Genomic DNA, 27,874 nt, shown 5'->3' with positions numbered 1-27,874 from the left:
TATAGAGAGGGAGCCATTTTTAGTTCTTATAAACTTAGAGTTCCACGTTTTAGATTGTTTATCGTTGTTAAAACTCAAACACTTTTAAATTTACTTTAATTTATAAGTAAAATATGAACAAACCTTAGATTTCAATTTTGATGAGCTTGTTGTTGGTACTATGTAATTAAAATGATAAAATCTATGAGATTTGAAATTCGAACCTCACTCACATGGGTAAGGTCTGCGTGTATGTTCCTGAAAGTTTTGGGTGTCTCTGCTTATTAGGATAAACCTTGAGGGCTTGATTGTCATTTTCCCAAACAAAGATAGGTGGACTTTCGTGGGCTAAGCCATTAAAGCCCACTTTTACTGTTTTGGCTCGGCTCGGCCCGGCCCGCTATTAAATAACCGAAAATTCGGAGGTTATTGCTTTGAAATCCAAACCTTAATGACTCTGAATCTGTGACTATCCGAATGATTCAACTCTTGCGCCTATGTCGAAAACTATATATAAAAATTTGTCTCCGACTTGAGAAAATCAAAACGATGGCGAAATCCCATTTGCCTGCTTACTCCGCCAAAATCCACCCGTCAAATGAGCCGGAGACCGATCCCAACTCTTACTCTCTCGAGAAATTCAAGCTCTACGAGACCAGAGCCGTGAGAATTTCATTTTCAATAAGCTGCTTCTGTTTGGTTAATTCACTTTTTGAATAATTGATTACGAAATTGTGTTTGTTGTTTGTTTCTCTGAAAACAGAGATTCTATTTGATTGGAAGTGATAGAAACAAGAGATTTTTTCGGGTATTGAAGATTGATCGATCAGAGCCGTCTGATTTAAATATAAGCGAGGATCCAGTTGTCTATTCTCCACAGGAAATCAAGAACTTGCTTCAACGAATTTCTGAAGGGAATCGTGCTACCGGGGGACTCACCTTTGTGGCTAAAGTTTTTGGGATTGCAGGTTATTTTGATGTTAAGTTCATATTTCTTTCTGCTTGTTTAGTTAGTGTATTTTCGTATAGGGTTCCTTGATTCATAATGTGTCTTGTTTGTTTGTCTCTTTTTTTTCTTAGGTTGCATTAAGTTTTTGGAGTCGTATTATTTGATTTTAGTTACGAAGCGCCGGCAAATTGGATGTATATGTGGTCATGCAATATATAGTATTGATGAGAGCCAATTGATTACCATTCCACATGTCTCTATCCAATCTGACGTTGCACATTCCAAAACCGAGCTCAGGTATTTCCATCCCTATGACTGCTATTTCATGTTAAATCTTGAATATTGAGATTTGGAGCAATGGTTGTAACTCTTTTTAAGTACTAGTTTTAAGGTAAAAAAAAAAAAAAAAGTCAAGTTCATCTATTGGAGATACTAATAACTTAATTATGTTTGTGATTTATAGGACACAACTGTTGAAAATCTGATAGGAGTTGTAGTTAAACTGAAATATGAACTTTGAAAGAGATAAGTGAAGAAATGGTTGACGTGAAGAAAGTATATAAATGGTGTGATCCTCTCCATTGAACTTATAAACCTGAAATTTTAGGGGGAAAAAGAAAAAACTGGGAGCCAAAAAAGTTTGCCAGCTTTATATGTAGATTTTATGACCTGCATTCTTAACTTCCTTTTCTTTTGTTGAAGATTTTATTGATTAATTTGTTTCAGTATTTACTTACGCGCATCTCATTTTCAGACTTGCTATCATTGTAATTAACTAAATTTTCGGATCATTTTATTGGTTCCTATCGGTGTTTTTTCTGAGATGCAGGTATAAAAAACTACTATCCAGTGTGGATCTGACCAAAGATTTCTACTATAGTTATACTTATCCCATAATGCAAAGTTTGCAAAAGAATGTGTTGTCAATGGCTGAGGAAGGGATGCCATATGAAAACATATTTGTCTGGAATGCATATTTAACACAACCTATTCGATTGAGATGCAAAAACACTATTTGGACAATCGCATTAGTTCATGGGCATTTTAAGCAGGTATTTGAGTCTCTCTAGTCTTCTTCTTCTGCTGTTGCTTCATTGAAGAATGGATTTGATAATGCCACTATATGTTTTTTGCATCACGCTTTGTTTGTTATATTTAATTAGTTTCATGCAGCATTTTATTGAAAATGCTTTCCCTTTTTGTATTGTTGCAACTACACATTTTATCTTGCAATTAATTTTATTTCCATGCTTATGTAGCTCTTTCTATGTACTCATAGTTGGTGGTGTAATACTTTGTGGATTGATGATTGCAGATTAGGCTATCCATCTTTGGGAGGGACTTCAGTGTTTCTCTGATTTCTAGACGCTCTCGACATTTTGCCGGAACGCGGTAGTTTCTAGTTTGAACCTAGATCATTTATCACTATTATTATTCTTTTTTTTGCATTGGGTGTAGGTTTCGAAGTCTTGGGTGTAGGTTGTTTGTTTTTAGAATAACCGAGGTTTTAGAATTGGCTGATATTTTTAGAGGGTATACTGGAGGGCATGTGATAACAAGACTTCCTTAATCAATAGAAACTAGTTAATTCAGCTTCCTTTTCTTTTCTTCATTCCGTTAATTTGTGGTTGCTAGCAAACCGGGGGAAAAAAACAATTTTATCTATGTAATTTGTAAGTTCCATTACATCTACTTTTAGGAGTATTTTGGAAGACCATCATCCCTGCAATAAACTTAAATGCAGGGAATTATTTTACATTTTGCAAATGGCCCTGATTGCGTTTTTAATGATGTTAAAAGTTTTTGTTTGTCTCTTCTGTAGTTACTTGAAAAGGGGAGTGAATGATCGAGGAAGGGTTGCAAATGATGTTGAAACAGAGCAGGTTGTCCTTGATGAGGAGGCTGGGTCATGCAAAGGAAAAATGAGCTCTGTGGTGCAGATGCGTGGTTCGATTCCCCTTTTCTGGTCTCAAGAAGCTTCAAGATTTAGTCCAAAGCCTGATATTATCTGTAAGAACATTCATTTGATACCTCATTCATAAGTTTTTTGCTTGAATATGAGACTAAATATCATAATTTTATTAGATCTCTAGTTTTATTTATAAAAATCTATTTAACTTCTTTTGTTTTTGACTTCAGTACAGAGGTATGATCCAACATATCAGGCAACCAAAATGCATTTTGAAGACTTGGCAAAGAGATATGGCAATCCGATCATTGTTCTTAATTTAATTAAGGTTATTTTAAATTATGTTTGGTGCAAACTTGCTTGGTTTAGTTTCTCTTTAAATAGCGTTATACTTGATGTAATCTAATATAGAGTTTGTCTGTGAATAAGTATCTTATCCTTATAAAGATCCAACTGGAAAGACATGTTGATTATTGTGCTAAATTTTCTTTGATTGGGCAAAGTTCATCAATTTTTGACGCTTGTTCTAGAGTTTAATTGATTTAGTTTCCAAAACGTGCTATTTTCAACCAGATTTCCATTGTTACTCTAGTAAAGAAAATTCCATTTTAATGTCAGCAGATCCCAGTGGTTTTGAAATTGTCTTATAGGGTTGGTGGTGGAAAAATGAAACAGCCAGTACTACATTTAATTAGGCCATACTTCGCAGCAGTTAGTTAAATTATTTTAAATTGAATCTAGATTTACGTTATTTCTTTTATACTTATTTATATAATTACTTGGTAGGTGACTGTCTGTGTTTTCTGATATTTTATGTTTTCTAGAGCACAATGAAACACAGAAAGACATGTTGATATGTAACTTTCTCTCTTTTCTATTCTTGGTCTTTTATATCTCTTCCCCCTACCTGCTTATTAAATCACTTTCTATTGTTTGAGTGTTTCTCTGAAGCTCATTTGCATATGAAAATGCAGACTGTTGAGAAAAGGCCTCGAGAAATGATGCTGAGGCGTGAGTTTGCTAATGCAGTTGGATATCTGAACACAATTCTTTCAGAAGAAAACCAAGTTCGATTTATTCACTGGGACTTTCACAAGTTTGCAAAGAGGTAAGCATGTATTTTCTCACCTTTTGATCATCACAATATCTTCCAAATGACAATCCAGCATCTATGAGCTTGAACTAACTTTTTCAATGCTTTGCTGATTGTACAGCAAGTCAGCCAATGTTTTAGCTGTGTTGGGTGGAGTGGCAAGTGAAGCTCTTGACTTGACTGGTTTCTACTATAGTGGTAAATCTTGCATTACTAAGAAGAGAACTAGCCAACTTAGAGATCTGCGAGCCAGTTCAGGGGATCTTGCGAGAGTTGGAAGTTGTAATGAGAGTTTAAATTCAGTCGGCAGTCGAGAAAGAGATGTAGACTTTTATCAACAAAGTAAAACTGACAGTCCTGATGGTGCAGCACCTTGTTTCCAAAGTGGAGTTCTGCGCACTAACTGCATTGATTGCTTAGACCGTACAAATGTTGCCCAATATGCTTATGGTCTTGCGGCTTTAGGCCGACAACTCCATGCAATGGGTTTGACAGACATGCCCAAAGTTAATCCTAATAGTAGCATAGCTGCAGCTCTTATGGATATGTATCAGAGCATGGGGGATGCTCTTGCACAGCAATATGGCGGCTCTGCAGCTCATAACACGGTATGTTATCACTGACTTGAGTACGTTAATGTTATATTTTTGTCTGCTTTTATAGTTCAGTAAATTTGCACATATACATTTATGTTAATTTAGTTGAGAAGAGTAAGCTATGAGTGTCAGGTGTTTCCAGAAAGGCAGGGAAAGTGGAAAGCTACGACCCAATCTAGGGAATTTCTCAAGTCTATCAAGAGATACTACAGTAATGCCTACACTGATGGTGAAAAGCAGGATGCAATAAATTTGTACTTACTCCTACCTTCTACAGTTTCTTCTTAATTTCACATGTATAATTGCTTCTTCATTGGCCTTGTAATTGCACATTATATGCACATTATATACCCATAAAACTTGTTGAGTAATTCAGTATAGATTTGGGTAGTTCCAATATTGCTGACGATTTGTATGTTGTGCATGTTCTGAAACTAATATCTTTTGTTGCTTTTACAGATTTTTGGGATATTTCCAACCACAAGAAGGGAAACCTGCTCTATGGGAATTGGACTCTGATTACTATCTTCATGTGTCTGGGATAGGTGATGACCTTTTCCCTGAGAAATGGTAAATATTTCATTTTTCCATAACTAACTATAGGTTTAATATGGCATACACTCACACACAATAAGGCATTTGCTTTTCTTGTACATTTTTTTTCTTTCTTTTCTTATTATTTTCTTGCATTGTAGTTTGGAAGGTAGTGCTAAAGCTGTGGGAATTGGAAGGAAACTTGCCCCTATTCCAGCTTGCAGAGAAGACTTTTCTCGGATGAAGTTGACTTCGTTTGATAAATTGATAGAAAGAACATGTAGTTCGATAAAAAATGTTAGACTTTGCAGTGAACCTGATCAAAGACCAGGTGGTGTTGCTGGAAATTCTGGCGTGGCACCTGATGCAGCGTAATTACTCATCTAACCTATTCTGTATTTGTGACACTTTGGATATATCATTTGAAGTTTCAGAATTTGATTAGATGATAATCCAGGAATGCTGAACCAACCCAATTCGAACCATGATCTTTAGTTGTTTCTTCTCTTAAGAAAAACCTCTCAATGATTTCTATTAAGATTTTATGGTTTCTATCGGATTCTGGGTTTTTGTGTTGAAACCTAGAACTAAAATGAAAAATCCAAACACAACACACACACACGTCTATATATAAAGTGAACTCCACGAGTAGTACTGGATTAAAAGTTCTCTTTTTTTTTGGCAGTGAAATTCAGCTGAAGAGTCCAAATTGGCTATTTGGCCAGAGAAAGCTTGAAGGAAGTGGGGCTGCCGCCAAAGTAACTACAAATGAAACTGCAAATCGGGAAGTTCATAGGGAGACGAGAGGTGATAACTTTTGTGACTTGAATTGGCTGTCTTCTGCCGATGACATTAACGATGAGGATATCTTCCAAAGGTAATTTTATCCGTAAAACAATCCCAGTTTTCAAAGGAAGGATCCAATGCATTTTTTTTTTTTTTGGGGTCAATCCGAATCAGTTTTTTAGTAGCTAGGCTGGCCTAGAAACCAGCTTGTCATGAGCCAAAACTTGAACTCTATGACAATGGCTTTGAGCACCAAATCATAGGCCGGCATCACTGTGTTTTCTATGCTGCATGCTAGTACTAGGTAGCAGCTTGATTGTTTCGGTATAAACTGGCTGTAGTTAGCATACATTAGGCTTGTATAAAAGGACCCATGTTATATGTCGTTTCTTACATTCACAACTGGCGATTGATTTGTGAAATTTGATAAGCGTTTTGACTAAACGTGCTTGGTTGAAAATGTAGATTTTTTGTAAAATTTAATAAAAATCTTTTGAGCTACACTTTTTTTTTTTTTGGGCCTTACAAGTTCCTGAATAATGCTGTAATCTGTATATATCGGAACTTTCCTGTTCTGATTCAAATTCTAGGTGTCAATGTCTGGATATGGGAACACAACTGTACATTTGTATATTTGTGAGTCTGGATATGGGAACACAACTGTACATTTGTAGGTTTGTGAGTTACTAAATAAGCACATTAAATTGTGCTGTAAATGTTTTACTGTAAATTTATCGGATATTTCTAAACTAAAACAATTCTGAAAGGAGACACACTTAGTTTTCTTGTTTGTAGTAGATTTTGTCGCCAATTTTATTTTCTTTTTCTTTTTTTCCTCCTTTCTGTTTCCTACCTTATGGAGGGTATGCTTTTCAAGTTTCCATTTTATTCAGGATTATTTCTTTTAACACCTTTTTTCTGTTTTGGTATCTGGAGGTATTCTGCAATGACTTATGCTGATGAAGCCAATGGGTGGTACGGTGGAACCCTGCTTGGTGATCAAGATGAAAACAGTGAGATATACAAGCATTATGCTGAACTGTGTCAGGTAATGGAATGTAGGCTCTTTGATACGTTGCAAATCATTTGAAGATATAGTGCCAGCTCTATATCTTGCTACATAATTCTTGATATTCAACATCTTTCCATGGTGTTGCTTTTCACTTTATGTATAAACTTTTCCCCTTGAAGAATATGAAAAGAAGAAATGTCACCGTTGTTCAGTTATTTTCATTGTTATCATTACCATTATTCATATTTCAAATGTTGGAATCGCATACAGGGCCCAGCAATGGAACCCTTCGAACATGATCATGAGAGGGAGAAGTACTATGCTGATGTTCTTAGAATGAATACAATTGATGTGGTGGACGATCATGCTGTTGAAGCTGAGATGGCTGCAGCTCTCAGTGAGTATGAGCAAATTGGTGCGAATCTTGGGATTATCCCCACCTCATGTAAATCGTTTGCAGAAGACCCAAGTCAGTTGTCAAGATGGATGATTGGGGAGGAGAAGCTGCAGAGGGTGTGAAATTTTTTTTTTCCCCTCTTTCTTTCTTGGTATTGTTTCCATGCTAACTTGTGAAGAATAATAGCTTGTGTAATCAAACCCAATTGATTAATGATGTTAATAGTGCAATATTCGTTACAACTTACAGTGAAGGGACGTACAGAACAAATCTGGGAATATGTACTTGACCCATCGGGGAAGGGGGTGGGGGGTGTCTAAATCCTTACCAAAACTCTCAAAACTTAGCTTTCCCAAAGGAACAAACGAACTGCATCTTGTGCTTCCAGGACGGTATTCATGCCCCGCCATGACGATTATACAGGACAGCTCGATAGAGGGCAGCAACATGGAGAAAGCACAAGAGCGCAATTAGGAGATCATCCAATAAGCCAACTATTCCCAAAAGCGCTGTGGATTCAAACCAACAGTCGATTTCATATTAGTGTTGTCAAGATAGCACATTTTAATAAAATGTAAGACCACAGAAATACCTTCTGGAATAATGTCTATAGGGCTGAATATGTAGACAGCACTGAATATCATCTGAGGTAAGAAAAAAAAGTGAGAATCTGTGGAAATAAATAGAAAATGAGAAAGATCCAATAAATCTCCCCAATGCACTAGCGCCAGATCTGATAACACACTTGAGCATATACTTGATCATAGACCACACAAATCTAGTGCCCAATATGTTCATCAAACTGTACGGCTTATAACTCGCTGAATTACTTGATCATAAGTAAATAATAGTCAAAACAATGAAAGAAAAAGTGGGTAGCACAAACGTATCACAAGCCCTGCAATATCAGAATGGTAAAATTTGCATAATGTTCATATTGCCATTTACAATTTTGCAACTAATGTTTACAAATTTTTTGCCCTAATTTCACTGAGTTTTCTATTCAACTAACACCAAGTCTATACTGAGATTTTCTATCAAAGTTTTAAATGTATGATATACTGAGATTTTCTGTCAAAGTTTTAAATGTATGACCCGCCCATTCATAGATAGAAAAAAGTAATGAAATGTATTTAGCAAACGAAATTTTTTTAATATCTGTATTGCTTGCCAAAAAAAAATATATATATAGCTAGAAGCATGCCTGGGGTTTTCTAATTGAGTTGATAACTACACTGTAAAATACTATCACAATCTTTATTTTTCAATTACTTACTGCAATGTAAACACGGGCTCTGATGACAAGAGGAAGCGATCTGTGAGGATCCACCAGTTCCCGCACCAATCTCCGCAGTAGAAAAGGAAGGTCTTGAATTCTCTGAAAACAGGAGAAGCAACTATCAAATTATAGTTAACAACAGGCTGCCTAAATGTGAAATCTATCAAAAATGAATGAGAAAAGAGTGCGTGCCACACATTGTGATGCACCTAATAGCAACTTGCTATATTAACCAGCTCTCCTCAACTTAATAAACAAGTAGGCAGCTACCGTTGAAGGGAAATTTATTTATAGAGAAGAAGTAGGAGTTAACAAAAATAATAAAATTTAGCACAAAAACAATACAGTAACTTACATGAGCCATTGAGAACAATTATATGGAAGTAAGAGGAGAGGGGGGGGGGGGGGGGGGGTGGATTCATACGGAGATCTGACTGGGAAACTAAAAATCAAATATCTGACCAGTCACTTTTAGGGGAGTCATGCTTTTCAAAAAGCTAAATGTCAACAACAGAAACTTTCATTATAGGCCTCAACAATAGTACCACACAAGTAACTAACTAATGCCACTCAAATAACATCCTAAATTTAGTAAAAACCATAATTTCTCACCAGTAGAACCAGAACTAGATCTGCTACCTTCTGGTCACTGCCTTTGCTACCAATTACAGATCAAGATTCCGGCCAGACAAGTTTAACTTATTATATGTAAAAAATTTCAGGTGCTTATAATACACTTAATTTGCTATGTTTTCAAAGTTCAGCAGAAGGGCAACAGTTGCAAACACATCCCAAATCATCTTACCCTCAACACCAGAAAAATGCACATTAGTTTGCTCGGCAAATCCGCATAAAAAAGTTAAATAGCAATATACCAAAGGCATGCGAAGAGTTTGCAACAGCAAGTTGAGTGACGCTAAGGGAATACTGTAACTATAATAATGATACCTGGAAGAGACCATTAGCAGTTGTGGGCCCACCAAAAATACGATTGTAGGATTCAACCTTTTGAAGAATATCACCAACGGCAGGATCATGGCGTTGTCTTAATGAATCATCATTGGGAATCAACAAAGTAATCCGACGACGACACAGAGGGCATCTACATGCTTGAAGTGTTGATCCATGATCCCATACCAGCATAATACAGTTACCTTTTACAAAACGACAAAAAAAAAAAAGCACACACACACACACACACTCAAATCAATCAATTTATCGACAATTATCAAATTTCTTTTTTTATTTTTGGTTGTTAAAAAAAAAAGTTGATAAAAAAAAAAAAGCACCGCAAAACCAGTGAGAGCAATTTGCTTGGCAAGGAACGTTGAAGTTTCCATGGCACACCGAGCAGACATCGCCGCATGGAGGCCCTTCCATTCCTCCTCTTTCTCTGGTCCACTCCGTCTTTCTCTAAACGATTGATCAAGTGAGGGTGAAACCCCCCTGCCCCCCTTAAAACAAAATGTAGGAGTAGGGCGGTGGGAGGGACCTGTTTGAAATAATTATAAAACATGTCTATATTTGAAATTTATGAAAAGTTTAGGTCGCCTAAAGTTAATACCCGGGTTTGGCGCCACTTTTAACAATAATCTGCGGTTAAAGATAGGAGAAAAGATTGAAACATGGAGAGTCTCTCGTGCGTCTCATGCCCATTCTTTGTGACTCATCACCAGCCCTACCCATTTGCCGGTCAGCTTTCCACCACAAGAGCACGACTCCGTTCCGCTCTCAAAGTCAATGCAACCTCTTTAGTGGTTCCTCTTCTTCCTTTCAATATCAATGAGGTATTTATTTTGCTTCGCTTATTATATATGTTTGTTTTAACTTAGTTTAATAGCAATGTATTTATTTTATTTTATGAGATCAATTTACAGGTTCTTGTTCCATCTGAGAGTAAAATACTTCATTTATATGAAGCCAGATATCTTGCTTTGCTCGAAGAGGTACTTTCATATTGATCTCTCTTTGTTGAAATTGATTTAATTTTGTCGAAATATTAGAACTAGAATAATTTCTGACCTCTGTTTCTATTGGGTGTGGTGGCAGGCTTTAGTAAGGAAGAAACTCTTTGTGTATTTTGTGTTGGATCCTATTTCTATTAGTGAATATGCTACCGAAGCATCATTTGCTGCAAGATGTGGTTGTTTGGTTCTTATAGAAAACGTAAGCTAGCTATGCCCAAATTGACAACTTCAATTCAGACTCCGACAGTTAGGCGCAAGCATTTTACGATCTAACTTTGTTCATGCGCTTGTAGGTTGAGCGATTAGACATTGGAGCATTAGTCTCTATAAGAGGAGTTGGGCGTGTCAAGATAGTAAAATTTTTTCAGGTGAGTAGAATTTGAAATTTATTTTGTGGTTCGCCTCAGCTTTCCATCAGTATGCTGTCACACTTTGGTGGATCTAATTATGTTGTTGATTTATCTAATGAATGTTTTGAAATTTTTGTTTCAATTGATTGGTTTCTCAGCAAATATTATTTCGAAAAAATATTAACTCAACGTTCTCAGGTTTTCTCTGAATAATGACTTATGACTCCTGTTTTAACTTGCAGGCAGATCCTTTCTTGAAAGGTGAAGTCATACCGATGCAGGACACTACTTCAGCCAGTCCAAGTGATGTAAGCTCAAAAGTTTTGTCTGTGAAGGAGGCTGTTTACAGTTTGAATAGCTTGGAAATCAAACTGAAGGTATAGTGCATCTCTCTCTGTCTTTTTCCTTGTGTTTGTTGGGGCGTGCATGTGTGAACATGTGCATGTTTTTGCAACCAAACATAATGCAAATGTTGCCTTTAAAAGAAAGTTTGGATCGAGAAGTAATAAATTAGTGATTAAAACAAGGGTTTTTAGAGATAGAACCTTGTCAAATTATTCGAGAGTTTCATAAGAGAGACAAAAAATGGTAAGAGAGACAAAAAATAAATTCTTTCATGTATAAGAAGAACCTTAAAGATTTTGATTTACCATGATGTTCTTCTCATAGATGTGCAAGACTGAAAACCTGGGATAACCAAAGAATGTTCTTGACTAGACTTCTCATACTTAAAGATTATCAACATAAGTAATTTCTGAGGGCATTGGTGCTGTCATCACAGCTGCAGCAATAATGAGACAATTAATATCTATCACCAAGCATATAAATCAAGCTAGATAATTCTGTTCCAAACTAGCCTACACAACCAAAGCATTTCATTGGGAATGGATGGTTAAGGTTAGTCTTCTTCTTCCATCTCAATTTGTTTACGGGCCAGTCTATCTTAAAAAGGAGTGTGATGATTCTCTCTGATAAAAGGTTTTGACAAATAATGATGTGGTAGAATAATGCTTTTATGTTTTGGCTTCGGGAGCTTTTTATGCAATAATCAATTAATAATTCTTTCACATACCACTGTCCACTGTTGTGGTGCATAGGAGTTGTATGCTTATTTATCTCGATTAAATAGGCTCCCAAGGAAGCAGTTATGCAGACTTATGTTCTGAACTCTCTGCAATGGGCTGAGAAGCAACCATCCTTAGATTGTGATGAAGCTTTCATTCCATCATTAGCTGAGCGTGTATCCTTCGCCGCATTTCAACCTGTGTCAGGCAAGCTTATCTCTTTCAGCTCATGACCTTAATAACTATGAGTGTACATGTATATGTATATATATTTTATTCATTCAAGAGGATTGTACTGGACGAAACATTTAACTTGCCTAATATATATTGACCTGAATGTGGATTTATCGTTATGACAGGATCAACTCAGTCAGAATTGGTGAAGTTGCAACAAGAGAAGTTAAAAGCAATGGATTTAAGGGACACAAAGCAGAGGCTAAATAATTCATTGGAATTTGTTAAAGGGAGTATTTCCATGCTTGCTGCCAAGCTTGCAATACAGGCATTAGAGATGCAGTAACTATGTAACTATGTACTATGCCATAGTGAAGATTAGAGATGCAGTAACTATGTAACTGTGTACTATGCCGTAGCGAAGAAAAGTGATTCTTTGATTTCTTCTTGTTCTATATTTGTTTTCTTTAAATCTTTGAAAGAATGTTTCACTTGTAAAATAAGAGGAATGAAAATTTTTTTTTTTTTTTTTTTGCTAAGCTGAGGAATGAAATGTTAGTTAAGAGAAAGAGACCAGGGTTTATACACAACAAAGGTGAAGTAAGGAGTTGTTTTATTATTCCATTTGAAGTTTTAGCGTGACTTGACTTCAGTCGTCAATATGTTTTTATTTATTTCTTATTCTCTTGGCTTAATACTTATTTAAAGATTTTTTTTGGGAAATTTTTAACCTACCCCCAGATAAATTGATATTTTGCACCGCGTCCTCAACAAATTTGACTTGTTGCACCGCGCCCCCAATTCTGTTATTTTCTCAATTAAATTTAACGGTGGAAGGGTAAAATTAAAAATTTATTCCTTAAATTAATTTTAATGGGAATTCTCTTTCTTACAATTGAAATAAAAATCTTTAAAAAATTAAAGGAAAATTAATAGTGGTAACAATGTACATGTAACAAGAAATTTTTTTTATTACAATGGAAATAAAAATCTTTAAAAAATTAAAGGAAAAATAATAGTGGTGTCGTGGTGACAATGTACATGTAATAAGAAATTTTTTTTATTGCAATTGAAAAAAAAAAGCCTTTAAAAAATTAGATGAGCTAAATATTTTATTTTTTTTCATATAGAGGGGCATTTTTATCATTCAATCAAAAATTAGATGGAGCTGTTAGAAATAACTAAAAAATTAACGGAATTGGGGGCGCGGTGCAACACGTTAATTTTTTAGGTGTGTGGTGTAAAATATCAATTTATTTGGGGGTATGTTAAAAATTTTCCTTTTTTTAATTTATAAGTGATTCTTTCTTTTTTTAATAACTTACATCTTAATGGAAAAAAATTTGGATGCGATAAAATGAAATTATGGAAAACTATTTTTTAATTATCTTATTAGAAAAGCTTATCATTTTTTGCTCATAAGATATACAATGATAAAATACGAAAATTATTATTTTCGAGAAGAACGTAAAAATAAGAACAAATAAAAAGAAAAGCCAATATTGATTTGAGGTGGAAAGTGTAGTGAATAAAAATATCTGAAAGTCAACCTGCAAGCAGAGACACAGAAATGGAGCTGGCAGCAGCCCCCTTATTTGCATCGTCGGCTTCAGTTTTCAATAGCCCAGTTCGCCGTCTTTACTTGTTCTCCAGGAGCTCTTCTCCTCTGCTTGTACGCTCACATTCATTCTTTTACAAATACTTGTTTTTTTTTTTTCTTTAAAACCTATTTTTTCTTTAATTTTCATACACAATGAGCTTATAAACTACTACTTTGCGTTTGTTTTATTTTTGGAAGCTATAATTTTCTGATTGTAAAGCTTCAGTATTTTTTCAGAGGAAGAGCGGTATAAATTTTCAAAGGCCATCATTTACGAGGAATCATAATGCAGTCTTCAAAGTATCTTGTAGTCTAGTGGAAGTGGAAGAAGACGGCTTAGATGATGAAACTTGTGAGTTGGTTAATGGAGTTGAGCTTTCCATTGGTGAGGAGGCTGACGACGCCATCCAAGCTTATCTTTTTAAACCTGTCAAAAACAACAACGGAACCGGTTTGCTTCTGCTCTCTGATATTTTTGGATTTCAGGATTCAGCCACAAGAGATTTCGCATATCGTGTTGCTTGCAATGGTTACAAGTATGCTTCTTAACCTTTAAGCATTAACTAATTATATGTATATGTATTGAAATATTGAATAATGAATCACTAGGCGGCATTGCTCATGTTACATAAGACGGATGACGTTGCTCATTGGATAATTTCTTTCAAAATATTATTCTGGGATTTAATCACGCTCCATCTGTCTGTTTTGCTTCTGCTTGGTTTTGGGGGGGGGGGGGGGGGGGTGTTGGGGGGGAATTGCAGTGTTCTTGTTCCGGACTTATTTCGTGGGGATCCATGGTCAAAGGAGCGACCAAAGGCTATGTTTGAAGAATGGTTAGCAAAGCAAGACTTTGAGAGGATTTCAAAAGACATATACACTTCAACAAAATGGATGGTTGATGAATTTATGGCTGCAGGAATTTCAAAGAAGCTTGGTATAGTTGGGTTTTGTTTTGGAGGTGGCCGAGTAATAGATGTTCTGGCTCAGGATCAGGGTGGTTGTTTTGGCATTGGGGTCTCATTTTATGGCACAAGGATAGATCAATCTCTAGCATCAAATGTCAATGTGCCTGTCTTGTTTGTATCCGGTGACAATGATCCTCTTTGTGCTGTGAATGTGTTGAAGGATGTTGAGAAGAGCATTGGTAGGGGATCAAAGGTGCTGATTTTCAAGGGCAGAGGCCATGGCTTCGCCCATCGGCCTAGTTCTCCTGAAGAAGATGAAGATGCAGAACAAGCATTTACAGAAATGAGAAATTGGCTGCATGATGGTTTGGTTATGAACAATTAAGCTGTCTTGAGTTCCATTACAAAAAACTCTCTGTAAATCCTGTCTTTCCCTTAAAGTTGAATCCCTGGCGGTGTACATGTTGACTACTGAAGTTTCAAGTGGTTGGTTTTGTTTAAGCTATAATCAACTTCCTCATAATTTATCGAAGCAGTAATATTGGAGACAATATCTACCCAGCCTTTGGTCAAGGGTAGAATTTTCAAGTACTATGGTAGGAAGGAAAGTGGAATTTTTCAGTTCAATCACCCTAGATAATACAACAAAATCAATTCAAGCCCATGCAATAGGCATTAGAATTTCTTCAAATGGAAATAAGCGAGGGCCATCTGAAATTTAACAACGAGATAGAGAGGGCGGCCGGAAAGATAAAAATTTTCAAGTAAACAGTGAATTTCTACTGCAAAACACAATTAAACACCTGAAATCTAAAATTTGCACATTGAACGAATGTCTTGTCCGATTGTTATAAGAATTCATTATCATCAACTACTCGTTCATTTTTTTGGCTGAGAAGAGGGAGCAGTGTAAAAATGTTGTTAAGATTGGTTTTTCTACTCATATCTAGGTGTCAGACGAGAACTAGTAAAATATAGTAGGGTTTCTTTTTCTCCAACCGATATAAAATCTCAGGGGTTAAAAACTTGGGAAATGGAAACTTTTGAAAGCAATTATTTCTCTCTTTTTCGTTGCTCCAGTAAATTTTCATTGGCGAGAATTACAACTTTGAATTGGTATTTGCAGTACATAATTAACTGTTTCATAAAGAGCAGAATTTGTACGACATTTTCAAAAGCAATCACGGGAAAACATGCCAACATTCTCCAATGAAGAAAAATGTGATTCCAAAGTGATCCAAACTACGGTTAGCTTCAAAATATCAACTCATTCATGTCCATCCTGCAAAAAAAAAGTAAGAACTAATAAACTTTAGTAACAAAATTTGATGATGAACTTCACGTTACAAAACAATAACTACTTCAAATAATTAAAAAACACCCACAATTCAGTAAATAACAGACCACTGCATAGCTATCATACAATGAATTCTGTGAGCTTGGACACAAATCATCCCAAAGACAGCAGAAATAATATACAGTACAAAACTCAGAATTGACAATAAATAACTAAAGGGTCTCCAAAAAACTTTTGAGTTATCAACTAGATAATAGAACTTCATAATTCAATTGCTTGGATTCAAAAATAGTAATTTGACTTCTGCTTTTTTCACTAAGTCCGATTCACCATTCCAATGTTATCTCATATCCAAAAGAGAATAAGCCTCAGTCTGCGGGAGATAAACTAAAAAATAAAAGTAATACAAAAAACCCCAAATTTTAGATACGAAGTGATGTTGCATTCATCAATTGAATGGTAAATTTCACAACTTTCAAAAAATTTTAGTACCCCATCCCACCATCCAATTGACGACTGTCACTAAGAGAATAAACCTGATACAGGTCAAACTCAATTCTCAACAACAACATCATTAGACATGCCATTCTCTTGCTTCCAACTACCACCCACATTTCTATTCTACATTATTTGATCTGATTCCAGTGAACAAATTTAGTAATTGCACAAAGGTTCTACCCCTGTAATAAGCCAATATGGTTACCCCTGTAATAAGTCAGTGCGGTTATTAAACAAACTACAACACCGGGACATGCAACTCAAGTACAACATTCTTGAACAACTCACACGAATCTATAAATCGTGTAGAGTGGGAGAGAAAATATATCAATTGGCGATCTTAATTTCAATTGTCCCTTCTCGTTTGCTTGCAAGAAGCAAGACATTCATGATATGCTTATAAGATTGTGAACCAACCACATAATAAGAATGAAGGAAGACTAAAATGTTTTCTTCCCAAAAACACAATGAGTTTATGATGTGACCCCTGGGAAAAGAAGTTTGACACTAATCTGCGAGCACTTCTAAACTTTAGTAACTTGAGAGTTACTCTTATAACTGAGTTACTTACTTATTTGACCTCTTTCCAATTCATTTGCCTATCAATGATCTTATATTCTTACTAATAAAAATTATATCTGTAAATGTGATTAGATTAAGTAATATATTAGACATGTTCAAAGTCCATGTGATGTAAAAATCCCCTGCTGCCCAGCAAATGTTAACAGCCCTTGAGATACTACCTCCACAGGATACTTGTCCAGACATTGGTATTAGCATTACTGAAAACATATTCGACTAGAAATCTCACTGCCATTTTACACACAAAAGACTAGCACCGCTAGATAATAAATAGATAAATCTATGATGGTGAAAGCATGATGTTTGTGAGAGAGAGACAGAGAGAGAGAGCATGAAGGCAAACATATAGATGATGAAAACATCTACATAGAAAACAAGTGCATAATTCCCTGCCTCTCTTTGATACACGCAATTACAAGACCTACCTGAGGAGCTGGAGTATCTGATGAAATCTTAGGAGAAGCCAACTTAGAAGGAGAGCCATCAAAAAAATGAGAGCAGTCTGTGTATGCAGATCCAATGCCCAATCCAGCACCAAAAGCTACAGATGCCCAGCGAGTCACCGGACTCCCTGGTTTAAATTTAAGATTGTTAATTTGGGAAGGTTATAAACGTCAACTTAAAAACCAACAAACTACCACACCAGTTTCCAAAATGCCAGAGCCAAAGTGATCAGTAAACGAACATGCAAAGAAACTTTCCCAAATATCACATGAGCCACTAATTTGATATTCTTCCCTTCTGTGTCATGATTTCAACAAAAGCCAGAATAATGGGGATGTATGTTACTTGCAAATGCAGGAAGAAGCAGAGCAGATATTTACCTAGAGGAAACAGACTAATATACACACTATTCTAATCACAAAACAAGCTTATTTCTTTTTTCTAGGAGCAAGAAGAACAGAGGAACGGTTATTCTTTAGGTTAAGGGAGGAAGTCACAAACTGAAAGAGAGAGAGTATGGGGACAGATACAGAAGCAACACGTGCAAAAAGAAATATAACAGCAGCGGCTCATGAAGACATTTCATTATCAGCAAAAGGAAACAAATTTAAACCAAAATTTGAGTAGTTCAACATAAGTTCATTCAAGCAAGCCGCACATTATTCCCATAATTGACAGTCAAATTTTAAAAGCAAGACATTTCATATATGAAAAGCAAATACTGCACGTCGATATCTAACAAATCTAAGCAAAGCAAGAGCGTATCAATCAAATCTTCCAGAAAAATAATAAAAGAAAAAGGATAAGCAGAGACTGACTGAAGAAAAGGAGACCGGCAAAGGCTCCACCGAGCGAAGAGTAGACGAATCTACGGACCGTCAGATCAATGCACGCGTCCCATTTCGCGTTCAAGTCGTATTTCGGCGGCACAATTTGTTTCGAATTGTCCTCCACCATTCTATTAATTTCGCAGATTCCTTCGATCTCTTTTTCCGTTCTCGAGTGTAGGTTTTCTTTTGTTCTCTTGTTCCCTTCGTTTCCTTCTGCTGTATTGTCTTCGCGTTCGGTCCTCCTCCTATCGACGGGGAAAATGAGTGTTGGGCTTTTCGATCCATCGATGGCGTTTGGGCTAAGAAGACTCACCAAGCCCATTTACTGAGTAGGGTTTAGGCCCATCGTCTATAATTATTAATTTTGAGGGGTTGCTGTTGCCGAGTACTTACACATTTTTGAACGAAAATTAAGCACATGCATGTAACTAACCCAAAAAACTAATCCCGCATACCGTGGAGATGGATTATTAATTTCTTTAGTTTCTCCCGTTCTTCAATTTCCAATCTTCATTAACTGTGTCCCTGGTATTTGGTATTTCTATAGAAGATTATCAATTTCATCCAGGTATCATCTTCTTCTTCTTCTTCTTCTTATTATTATTATTCTTTTTATACGTTCATTAATCATCAATGCAATTTTTCTATAATTATCTTTTTATTTTTTTAATTCAAGTTATGGACACGAGTTGTAGATCATTATGCATGATAGAGATTGTAATCCACTAATGCTGTATTGCATGCGCATTCATTTGTGTACGTAGTTGTAATGGATTCATTCAGAGGTCAGGGAGGCATTCAGATGCTGCTAAACGCTGAACAAGAGGCCCAGCACATTGTTTCCAGTGCGAGAAACCGTATGAATTTCTTTCTTTTCTTTTCTTTTTTTTCCGCCAACCACAACGACCTTAATTATTCATATGTTTTCATGAATAGATTCACTTTATGATAATTAATTTCACCTTTTATGTACGTGTGTGTATAAGTATAGTGAAAATGTCAAGGTTAAAGCAAGCTAAAGATGAAGCCGAGAAGGAGGTAACACTTTATAAGTCTCACTTAGAAACCGAGTATCAAAAGAGAATATCTGAGGTAGATTATGAATGATTCATTATCTTCAAAACTTTTTTATTATTGGATTGTCCCACTGCCATTTAAACTTTTTTTTGTTTTTTACACTCACATGGGATTTTATATTTTGCAGACAAGTGGAAGTTCTGAATCAACTGTAAAAAGACTCGAGGAAGAAGCAGAAATCAAAATTAAGCAGTTAAAAGATACGGCTTTAAAAGTTTCAAAAGAAGTGACAGATTTGCTCATTAAGTATATTACTACCATCAAAATTTGATGATTGATGCATAGTAGCAGAAGATTTTATTTCCTTTCCCTTTTTAATTTTTGAGTCATTGGTCCATTAGGCTGGCTAATCTCATAATGGAGCACATTTGATGTGTTCAGAATTATTTTGTCGATTGTTCTTATTTTTTAAAAATTCCAAAAAGAAACATATTAGTTTCATTGGAGCAAAGATCGATCTTTCTTGTCTATAATAAAATTGCATGGACACACAATCGAATGATTATTTGCGAGAAGAGACAATCTTGAAGAGGCCTCCATTTACTCAAATACAAGAAATATAAATACTACATAAAGCCTTTTTAATACTCAAAATGTGCTACGATAATCAACCTTGTGCGAGAACAATATGAAAATTTTTGAACATTAGTTTTTGGTGCAAAGCAAACTTTTTTCCCCCCACTTTTAAGATAAGGAGATGGTCAAAACCCAAATGATATTTTAGCCTCCTTTAATAATACTATAAACTTGATATAAGATCATAGCGAAAGAAAACAATTTTGTAACAAATTAAAACATTAATGAAAAATATCAGATGTGCACATCAATTTACTCAAAAAATAAAATAAAATACAATATTCATGGATGACTAAACATTTCTTGTATTTAGAAGAAATACTTTAGAAGTTTTGTTCATTCAAGTACTTTAGAAGTCAAATAGGATTTGTCATCAAGTTCATACCGTGTTTTGCTCTTTTACGTATAAGATTAAATCTAGCTCTAATTAATGTAAATTAGATTGGACCTGTCTAAGGTCTATAAACTTGACGATCGCCGCATGTCAAGACTTGCCAATTAAGATATGTCAAAATAAGAGTTACTACTTACTAATGATTTATATTTGCAATTGTAATTAGAGTGGAGCATATTGAATTGTTTTTATTGTTTGTGGTTCCAATGACCAAAACATAAACAAAAGAAGAAAATGAAAAAAAAAGGAAAAAGAAATTAAGCAAAATGTTTTAAGATAAAAGGAAAATCAACTAAAGAGTGGGCTGTATGGGCTAACTGCAGAAAGCATTGTCAATCTGGTCCGGGCTTTGTAATAGAGGCCTACAAATTGGCACTTAGCATTAATTCATTCGACTGGCCCTTGCCCGGATGTTTTGACAATGGTGGACTTTAAAGGCAGGCGTGTGGTGTATAGTATACGGCTATACGCTAGCTAATACTACGTAGTACGCAACAGATTGCTCTGACAAGTAACCAAACCCCCCGTCATTTTTGCTAAGTGCTACCCACCTGAGGCTGAGGTTCCCAATTTCGCAAGTTACGAACTCCGAACTCTCCTGCTCATGTATGATTCTTTGAAACAAGTGTAGGGTTTCACTTTATGCCAATTCCAAACAATGAGCACAAACAACACTAACAACATTAAAAATGAAGATCTCGGCTTGCACTTCCTCGCGCTGGCCCGGGCTTCTTCGAGCTCGATGGGCGGAAAGCGGGAGGAGGAGGATTTTGAGGAAGAAGAGGTGCCGACGGAGCTGAACACGATCAACAGCTCTGGAGGGTTCCTGGTGGTTTCGCCGGATAAGTTGTCGGTCAAGTACACTAGCGTCAATCTGCACGGCCATGATGTCGGCGTCGTCCAAGCTAACAAGCCGGCTCCTGTTAAGCGGCTTGTTTATTACTTTGAGATTTACGTGGAGGACGCTGGTGCCAAGGGCCAGATTGCCATTGGATTTACCAGTGAGTCTTTCAAGATGCGGAGGCAACCAGGGTAACTATTTTTATTAGTAATTATTGTAATTATTCCTTATACTATTAATTGAATTGTGTTTACTTGTTGGGATAATGAACTAAGGAGTATTGAAATGAATTAGGGTGAATAAACAGTTCAAAGAAATGCTCCAGGGATGTTTGGGATTTAGATTTCATGGAATGGAATCACTAGCTATGGAGTATAACATTAGGATTCCAAATTTATACTGCCAAGTATAAGCACAACAGTTGCATGCATATACTCTTAATTAGTAGGAGCCTATGTTTGGTTGAAACTAAGTGCTAATTGTTGAATGGCAATGTTAAGGGAATCTATCAACTGGCATTCTTTATTCTATACTGCAATTATTTGGAATTAAATAGAACAGAAACCACGGCACGAATGAATGTTTTATAATTTTTAGGATCACCGGTGAATGTTGTTTTCATCTTCATGCATCATTTGATTCTTATGAAGTATAAAAGGATTAGCTTCAGATGGCTTGAGATCCTGAATGGATGAAAGCTTTATATTTGAGATAGACTTCCAGTTGTTAGGACTTAATTTATCAAACTATACTTGGTTCATGCTTGAGTCCAAAATGTTACATAATTAGGAGAATGTATAACTTATATATAAGCTCATAGCTATTGAATAATTCTGTTACTTATGATATATTGCCGTCTACCTGCACCCTTTTCCTTATCCATATTCCTTTCGCAGGTGGGAAGCGAACAGTTGTGGATACCATGGGGATGATGGATTGCTTTATCGTGGACAAGGAAAGGGAGAGGCCTTTGGCCCTACGTTTACAACTAATGATACTGTTGGTGGTGGTATTAACTATGCTTCACAGGAATTTTTTTTCACGTAAGGCTGTTATGTACTTTCGTTCGTTTAAGTGACTTGATTATTTATTTATGTAGTCAATATTATCTTACTCTTGTTATCTATTTCTTATGGAGATGTCATTATTTTGTACGGGCTTGACTATATATTTATGTTGAGTGAATTTACAACATTATTATACTCTGTTGTTATCCATTTCTTCTGAAGATGTCATCATGACCCTGTATGTTGCAGTAAAAATGGTTCATTAGTAGGAGCAGTGTACAAGGACATCAAGGGTCCCTTGTTTCCGACCATTGCTGTTCACAGCCAAAACGAGGAGTAGGTTATACTTTCCTTTCTAAATATTTGCATCAAATGCCACTTTTTTATCCATTTTAAGTCCAGTCTGATAGGCCTCATTTTTAAATGCATTTTTGTGTCAATCCTTGTAGGGTTCTTGTCAACTTCGGCCAGAAAAAATTTGCTTTTGATCTTAAGGCGAGCCCCTTATTTGTCTTTTTAAGTACAGCCTGCAATTTTTTCTTAATTCAGCCTATTTTATTTTATATTTGCTAACCTTCAGCCTTTTCATGCTTTTGTTTGTGTCTATATGTGTGTATGTATTCATGTGTAAGGGAAGAAACTTCAACGGTCAAAAGGATTATTTCCTAAGTTAAATAGTAGCGAATTCCGCTACTTTGCTAATTTTGAAGCTTTTATAATCCGTAAAAGTATACATTCCAGTGCTTGCTTGTCAGCATTTTGTCTCTTTTAACATCTCTTATTATCATTTGATTAGGAGTACGAAGCACAAGAGAGGATGAAGCAACAAATGACAATTGAAAAGATTTCACTACCCCCTAATGTCAGTTATGGGTGAGTTCATGTTTAAATGTGCTTCGAAGAAATACTTTCTGCTTATGGAGTTAGTGTAAATAGACTCTTTTTGGATGCCATGGGAAAATAAGAAAAAACTTAATTGTATGGTGGAATTGAAACTAATAGATAGCTGCCAAATTTCTGGAACCAAAGCAGAACACCAATTAAATAAATTAATAACAGCAGGAAGAATGATATGGTTGTAAGAATCATAACCCGAGGTTCCTAAGCAGGCACACCTTGGAAGGAACACAATCATTCTCTCAAACAAAGTTTCAAAGATTTAAAAATTCTTTAGTGTTCTTTCAGGTTGGTACTGACAGAATTACATCCGTTTTTGTATAGGGTTCTTTTCTTGCTATTCGTTTAGGAGTAGGATTCTTAAACAGTATGACTTAGACTTTGTGAAAAGTATGCATGAAGGACTAGTGAGATACTAATATCTAATGACAATCTCTTGTTTCTTAGCCACACACAAAAAAAAAAAAAAACTAATGATAATCATGGACCATTAAAGTGAGCGTTCCTTCATTTCCGACGGTTTTGACTTTACTATTATAGTTCAATACATTATTCTATAAAATAGAGAATCATCATTGAGTCCAAACATTTAAGGAAAACACTTGTAGTAGTTAACTGATGGCATGAGATTTCTAATATGGAAGCAAAGACTATAATACTTTGTTAAGCTACTAGAAAGTATCCAGATTGGGTCCATATTAGAATTAAACCATAATCTTGATGTTCATTGGCCTTTAAAAATTTTCTGTGTCTCCTGGCAGCATGAAAATATGTGCTTGGAATTCAGCTCCGGGTTTTATCTGTTTTGAATCTGATATCTAGTTTTAGCACTTACAGTCATATTGTTTCTTCTTTCTATCTACATATCAGTGCTAAGGTTTGCCTGCTATCAATGCTGTCATCATGTTCTTCTTTTGATCATTTATTAGTATTTTCTAACATTTAGGACTAGGATTTTTCAGTTGCAAATTTATTTATATTTTTTTGAGCAGACTTGTTCGCTCCTACTTACAACATTATGGATATGAAGATACACTCAATTCATTTGATTTGGCTGGTAAAACTACTGTTCCTCCTGTCTTTGTTGCCCAAGAAAATGGCTTCAATGAGCAAGACAATGTGTATGCTTTAAATCAGCGAAAGACTCTTAGACAGGTATGGTTTTGTTTTACAATTGGTGTGATCAGTAATGGTGAGATTGATGGACTTTTTCTTGACTAACTCATTCTCTCTGTCAATGAAGCTAATCAGGAATGGTGAGATTGATGCTGCATTTGATAAACTTCGAAACTGGCATCCCTGGATTGTTCAGGTGGGGTGGCTTAAGAGTTTTTGCTGTTATGAACATACTATTGTTTGGATATGCATTTATAGGACTTCCTTTAACGTCTATCTTCCTTTAATTCTTTCCCTTCCACTGTTATGGCTATTTTGGATTTTATTGTACTCTTCTTGTTTTGTCATTAGTATGTAGCTATCAGTGTTTTTTAATGGGTCCAGGGATGCGATTTGGATTTTCAAATCATGATCTTCATGATATATAATATTCCATGCACATTTCTATGTCTGTATGTGTAGTTGAGTGCTGTGGCATGCTACATTTGCTTCTTGACGTAATGCAGATGTATGTTTGGACATATCAGGTCGGATTTATGTCCTAGAATCATGGTCATTACCATCCTTATGGTAAGCTACTTTATAGGTTACATATTCGTGCTAGCACAGTTGAATGGCATAATGAGAACTTACAATGCATTTGTTAAATTTATGTAGATTTGATGCAGTGCTGCACGGGATTGATTATCTTTTCTATTGCAGCAAATAGGCATATGAAATCTTTGAGACCATGATTATGAATTATGTAATCTTATTCTATGTTTTATAGCTATTGCACTGGAGTTCTTGTCAAAAATTTATGCTTCGGTGGATACTGAATCATCTGCCATAAGTTTTTGCTTGTGTTCAGGAGAATTATGACAGCATGTCCTTTATTCTCTTCGTGACAGTAAGTTTTGTTTTCTGCAGGATGATAAATCATCTACTTGCTTTTTGCTTCACTGCCAAAAGTTCATTGAGTTGGTTCGGGTATGTCCTTGTTCCATCATTATTATTATTTTTTAAAAAGACAGTTGTTTTTTTCCCCTTTTGGGGGGATGTTTTTTAAGGGTGGGGGGAGGCGCAAAAGCCCAAATTGATCTATTTAGCTCCCTACCTCCCCTAGGATTCGAACTTGAATGGCCAGTCAAAGAAATTTGCTAGAAAACCACTTGGTCATAATTACTAACTATTAGCTTCATGTAGCAGAAAATCAACCATGTAGTTTCACATCAGAAGCTTTTTTAGTTTAACTTAATTTTTTTTTTAAATATTATCATTTTGAAGGAATAATGGAAAGCACATCTTGATGTCTACTACTTGTTACACGTATAGATCTCTTTTGCTGGCTTTTTGGTTGTTCCAGGATTTTCTGTCAAGCTTTTCGCTATGAATTCTATTATCATTAATACTGGTCCATTTTTTTTAGTGGTAAAAAAAAAAGAAAAAAGAGAGAACAGCATAGTGTTTTTTTTCTCATTCAGTATAGAGAAAGGTGTACCATTTTTCATTAAAGTGGGCCTTATCATATCCAGAAACTGGATATGGAATGGTTATCACGACATATGATGGTGTTAGTACACCCCTCTCCACAGCTATGTCTTTGTGCTTTTTCTACATCCCCTTTACTTTAGTTTTGAATAGAAAGTCCTCAATTTTTGGTAATATTACATGGTTATGACAAATTAAGGTCAATGGAGGCTTCTGGCCTGAAGCTCAAGTGGTATAGGGGTGTGGTGGTGGGACAAGGAGAGGCCTTAGTTCAACGTTATAAAGCTTAACAAAATTTAATACATGCATACCCTTAACACTTCATCTGATATGTAGGTTGGAGCACTGGAGGAGGCAGTGAAGTATGGCAGGATGGAATTAGCAAAATATTTTGGGTTGGCTGGATTTGAGGAGTTGGTTCAGGTACTGAGAATTCTTTTTTCAGCAACTACACAATTCTTTGCTTAATGAAACATTTGTTTCCGCTATAAAATGCTGCAACTTTTCCATGTGCATATTGATGTTTGATGGTCATATACCAAAAGAACCATTAGCAAGAGAAATTTATCCTGTCAAGGCATGTTATTAGTGATCCTAATATGACCCAAAGTTTCAACTGCAAAACTATACTTTTCCAATTTTTTGTTATATCTTATATGATCAAATTAATTGCTTTTGCAAGCATAAATTGTTTGCTTTAACAGAAAAATGAATGTTGCTTTGCTTAATTGAACTTAGCTTTCACACAAAAGCTCTTTCCTCTTCAAAAGTTGACAACTTTGCATGTGTTTGAGAGAGAGGAGGGAGAGAATTGTTGGTTCTCAGGACACTGCATATATATTATTGTGGATTTTGGCCATTTATCAATCTTTGAAGAATGCTTGCTTTATATTTTATCATCTAAAGCCAAGCTAGATACAGGAGAATTAAAAAAGGAAAAAAATGAAAAGAAAAAAAAAAAGACTCTTAATGAGATTAGGGAACTATTTAGCTGATGCATGTTGAATGAAAATGAATGCATAAACCACCTGAATTAGTCTTTTTATACCTCATGCATCTTTGGGCTTTGAAAAATTATTACTAGATCCTTCTGTCTGTTGTTAATATGAAAGCTAATTTGCTTTAATAAACTCTATAGGACTGTGTTGCTTTGCTGGCATATGAAAAACCCCAGGAGTCCTCTGTGGGATATCTTCTTGAAGATTCACAACGCGAGATTGTGGCCGACACAGTGAATGCGATGATCTTGTCGACAAATCCCAATGTTAAAGATTTGCATGGATGCTTGCATTCATGTCTTGAGAGGTTACTTAGACAGCTGACTGCTTGCTGCTTGGAGAGAAGGTCCATGAATGGGGATCAAGGTGAAGCTTTTCATCTGCACAGGGTGTTAAATAGTGGTAAGAAGGCTAAGTGCTAGCTGATATGTTCATTCCATCTGTCATCTTCACCTGTTCATATAGCCAATTGACTTTCTCCGGATTTCCTTACAAGTAATCAGTTGGTTTAGTGTCTGTTATACCAAGTAGAGGCTCTCTTGGTGTTGCCGATTCATGAAAAGTCTAAGGGAAGACTTTCTCTGTACGTCTGTAAGCTTGTAACCTTGCAATATTATCATTTAGTGTAAAAGTTCAATTTGAAGACATGGCTCGAGTGTTTTATCATTTACGTCCCAAAATCGGATGGCACTAGAGGAGAATTATCACAGCCAGCGACTGGATCACACAACCTGTGCTGTGTATATTTTTATCTGCTTTCCCATTGTGGATGTGCTCCCGCAAATTCAGAGAACTAATCACTTGTCTCCTAGGGCTAGGAGTTTTGAGACACCGAAGACACATGGGAGAAAGGGAAAATAGAATCAGTTAGTTAATTTTATCAAAATTTATAGAAATTAGGGTGTTAGTTTTTCTTTCTAAATTGAAAATTTGAATGAAAAAGAAATAGTTAAGAACTTGCTTCTAGTGTCGGGTTTCCTTCTTCTTCATTCTGGATAGGTTATAACAGTTTCTATTTCAACAACCTCTACATTCATTCAAATATCTAAATTACTCCATAATGATAACTATCAAGAAGATGTCTTTAGATTTCTACAAGATGACTTTACCAGCAATAAATTATCTAATTAAAACAATAATTTGGGTTGAATGTTGTTTTTAAAGCAGCTAAAATAAATAGAATAGGAGAGCTTAGCTTACACACAGTAACAGTGGAGAGAGATTTTTTTTTAATATATTTAAAAAAATGA

General features: G+C 35.6%; 7 protein-coding genes across 7 annotated transcripts; 5 read left to right on the top strand and 2 right to left on the bottom strand.

The window, feature by feature from the left end:
- Positions 1 to 425: 425 nt before the first annotated feature.
- Positions 426 to 7,380, top strand: LOC102613648 (phosphatidylinositol-3-phosphatase SAC1). The gene is made up of 15 exons (XM_006473180.4): positions 426 to 642; positions 743 to 947; positions 1,060 to 1,225; positions 1,758 to 1,980; positions 2,244 to 2,320; positions 2,751 to 2,938; positions 3,068 to 3,165; positions 3,812 to 3,945; positions 4,052 to 4,538; positions 4,659 to 4,780; positions 4,986 to 5,096; positions 5,222 to 5,431; positions 5,746 to 5,937; positions 6,783 to 6,894; positions 7,129 to 7,380. The coding sequence occupies exons 1-15, from the start codon at positions 457 to 459 to the stop codon at positions 7,375 to 7,377; spliced, it is 2,760 nt and encodes a 919-aa protein (XP_006473243.2). The 5' UTR covers positions 426 to 456; the 3' UTR covers positions 7,378 to 7,380.
- A 62-nt stretch (positions 7,381 to 7,442) lies between these two features.
- LOC102613940 (uncharacterized) lies at positions 7,443 to 9,991 on the bottom strand. The gene is made up of 5 exons (XM_006473181.3): positions 9,824 to 9,991; positions 9,483 to 9,688; positions 8,532 to 8,633; positions 7,848 to 7,899; positions 7,443 to 7,764 (listed from the first exon to the last, which is right to left on the bottom strand). The coding sequence occupies exons 1-5, from the start codon at positions 9,912 to 9,914 to the stop codon at positions 7,652 to 7,654; spliced, it is 564 nt and encodes a 187-aa protein (XP_006473244.2). The 5' UTR covers positions 9,915 to 9,991; the 3' UTR covers positions 7,443 to 7,651.
- Positions 9,992 to 10,012: 21 nt separating this feature from the next.
- On the top strand, positions 10,013 to 12,529 carry LOC102614237 (uncharacterized). The gene is made up of 7 exons (XM_006473182.4): positions 10,013 to 10,321; positions 10,412 to 10,480; positions 10,584 to 10,700; positions 10,795 to 10,869; positions 11,094 to 11,228; positions 11,981 to 12,122; positions 12,275 to 12,529. Exons 1-7 carry the CDS (start codon positions 10,160 to 10,162, stop codon positions 12,433 to 12,435), a joined length of 861 nt encoding a protein of 286 aa, XP_006473245.2. The 5' UTR covers positions 10,013 to 10,159; the 3' UTR covers positions 12,436 to 12,529.
- Positions 12,530 to 13,591: 1,062 nt separating this feature from the next.
- LOC102613358 (uncharacterized) lies at positions 13,592 to 15,148 on the top strand. The gene is made up of 3 exons (XM_006473179.4): positions 13,592 to 13,761; positions 13,927 to 14,225; positions 14,454 to 15,148. Exons 1-3 carry the CDS (start codon positions 13,660 to 13,662, stop codon positions 14,980 to 14,982), a joined length of 930 nt encoding a protein of 309 aa, XP_006473242.2. The 5' UTR covers positions 13,592 to 13,659; the 3' UTR covers positions 14,983 to 15,148.
- Positions 15,149 to 15,635: 487 nt separating this feature from the next.
- LOC102613057 (uncharacterized) lies at positions 15,636 to 18,585 on the bottom strand. The gene is made up of 3 exons (XM_006473178.4): positions 18,237 to 18,585; positions 17,400 to 17,545; positions 15,636 to 15,879 (listed from the first exon to the last, which is right to left on the bottom strand). Exons 1-3 carry the CDS (start codon positions 18,568 to 18,570, stop codon positions 15,865 to 15,867), a joined length of 495 nt encoding a protein of 164 aa, XP_006473241.2. The 5' UTR covers positions 18,571 to 18,585; the 3' UTR covers positions 15,636 to 15,864.
- A 432-nt stretch (positions 18,586 to 19,017) lies between these two features.
- LOC102612747 (V-type proton ATPase subunit G1) lies at positions 19,018 to 19,662 on the top strand. The gene is made up of 3 exons (XM_006473177.4): positions 19,018 to 19,105; positions 19,240 to 19,340; positions 19,453 to 19,662. The coding sequence occupies exons 1-3, from the start codon at positions 19,018 to 19,020 to the stop codon at positions 19,594 to 19,596; spliced, it is 333 nt and encodes a 110-aa protein (XP_006473240.2). The 3' UTR covers positions 19,597 to 19,662.
- A 1,113-nt stretch (positions 19,663 to 20,775) lies between these two features.
- Positions 20,776 to 27,271, top strand: LOC102612445 (ran-binding protein M homolog). The gene is made up of 10 exons (XM_006473176.4): positions 20,776 to 21,327; positions 22,033 to 22,179; positions 22,393 to 22,479; positions 22,593 to 22,638; positions 22,940 to 23,016; positions 24,033 to 24,195; positions 24,284 to 24,352; positions 25,066 to 25,125; positions 25,963 to 26,049; positions 26,765 to 27,271. Exons 1-10 carry the CDS (start codon positions 20,954 to 20,956, stop codon positions 27,044 to 27,046), a joined length of 1,392 nt encoding a protein of 463 aa, XP_006473239.2. The 5' UTR covers positions 20,776 to 20,953; the 3' UTR covers positions 27,047 to 27,271.
- Positions 27,272 to 27,874: the final 603 nt, after the last annotated feature.

Source organism: Citrus sinensis, chromosome 5 (genome assembly GCF_022201045.2).
Source record: "Citrus sinensis cultivar Valencia sweet orange chromosome 5, DVS_A1.0, whole genome shotgun sequence".
NCBI lineage: Eukaryota > Viridiplantae > Streptophyta > Magnoliopsida > Sapindales > Rutaceae > Citrus > Citrus sinensis.
Note: the sequence above shows the minus strand (reverse complement) of the source record. Positions and strands in the feature narration are given on the sequence as shown.

What these genes read in the sequence shown, in the direction of transcription:
- LOC102612747 (XM_006473177.4), top strand. Translation starts at nt 19,018, where the DNA reads ATGGATTCATTCAGAGGTCAGGGAGGCATTCAGATGCTGCTAAACGCT. An exon ending in TGTTTCCAGTGCGAGAAACC is followed by an intron (nt 19,106 to 19,239) that starts GTATGAATTTCT and finishes GTATAAGTATAG; the next exon opens with TGAAAATGTCAAGGTTAAAG. An exon ending in ATCAAAAGAGAATATCTGAG is followed by an intron (nt 19,341 to 19,452) that starts GTAGATTATGAA and finishes TATATTTTGCAG; the next exon opens with ACAAGTGGAAGTTCTGAATC.
- LOC102613648 (XM_006473180.4), top strand. Translation starts at nt 457, where the DNA reads ATGATTCAACTCTTGCGCCTATGTCGAAAACTATATATAAAAATTTGT. An exon ending in AAGCAGGATGCAATAAATTT is followed by an intron (nt 4,781 to 4,985) that starts GTACTTACTCCT and finishes TTGCTTTTACAG; the next exon opens with ATTTTTGGGATATTTCCAAC. An exon ending in GATGAGGATATCTTCCAAAG is followed by an intron (nt 5,938 to 6,782) that starts GTAATTTTATCC and finishes TGGTATCTGGAG; the next exon opens with GTATTCTGCAATGACTTATG.
- LOC102613940 (XM_006473181.3), bottom strand. Translation starts at nt 9,914, where the DNA reads ATGGAAGGGCCTCCATGCGGCGATGTCTGCTCGGTGTGCCATGGAAAC. An exon ending in TTGCTCTCACTGGTTTTGCG is followed by an intron (nt 9,689 to 9,823) that starts GTGCTTTTTTTT and finishes GTTTTGTAAAAG; the next exon opens with GTAACTGTATTATGCTGGTA. An exon ending in CTGCTAATGGTCTCTTCCAG is followed by an intron (nt 8,634 to 9,482) that starts GTATCATTATTA and finishes TCCTGTTTTCAG; the next exon opens with AGAATTCAAGACCTTCCTTT.
- LOC102612445 (XM_006473176.4), top strand. Translation starts at nt 20,954, where the DNA reads ATGAGCACAAACAACACTAACAACATTAAAAATGAAGATCTCGGCTTG. An exon ending in AAGATGCGGAGGCAACCAGG is followed by an intron (nt 21,328 to 22,032) that starts GTAACTATTTTT and finishes TTCCTTTCGCAG; the next exon opens with GTGGGAAGCGAACAGTTGTG. An exon ending in GTTCACAGCCAAAACGAGGA is followed by an intron (nt 22,480 to 22,592) that starts GTAGGTTATACT and finishes CAATCCTTGTAG; the next exon opens with GGTTCTTGTCAACTTCGGCC.
- LOC102613057 (XM_006473178.4), bottom strand. Translation starts at nt 18,570, where the DNA reads ATGGGCTTGGTGAGTCTTCTTAGCCCAAACGCCATCGATGGATCGAAA. An exon ending in TGCCGGTCTCCTTTTCTTCA is followed by an intron (nt 17,546 to 18,236) that starts GTCAGTCTCTGC and finishes AATTTAAACCAG; the next exon opens with GGAGTCCGGTGACTCGCTGG.
- LOC102613358 (XM_006473179.4), top strand. Translation starts at nt 13,660, where the DNA reads ATGGAGCTGGCAGCAGCCCCCTTATTTGCATCGTCGGCTTCAGTTTTC. An exon ending in GGAGCTCTTCTCCTCTGCTT is followed by an intron (nt 13,762 to 13,926) that starts GTACGCTCACAT and finishes GTATTTTTTCAG; the next exon opens with AGGAAGAGCGGTATAAATTT. An exon ending in GTTGCTTGCAATGGTTACAA is followed by an intron (nt 14,226 to 14,453) that starts GTATGCTTCTTA and finishes GGGGAATTGCAG; the next exon opens with TGTTCTTGTTCCGGACTTAT.
- LOC102614237 (XM_006473182.4), top strand. Translation starts at nt 10,160, where the DNA reads ATGGAGAGTCTCTCGTGCGTCTCATGCCCATTCTTTGTGACTCATCAC. An exon ending in TTCCTTTCAATATCAATGAG is followed by an intron (nt 10,322 to 10,411) that starts GTATTTATTTTG and finishes ATCAATTTACAG; the next exon opens with GTTCTTGTTCCATCTGAGAG. An exon ending in GTTTGGTTCTTATAGAAAAC is followed by an intron (nt 10,701 to 10,794) that starts GTAAGCTAGCTA and finishes ATGCGCTTGTAG; the next exon opens with GTTGAGCGATTAGACATTGG.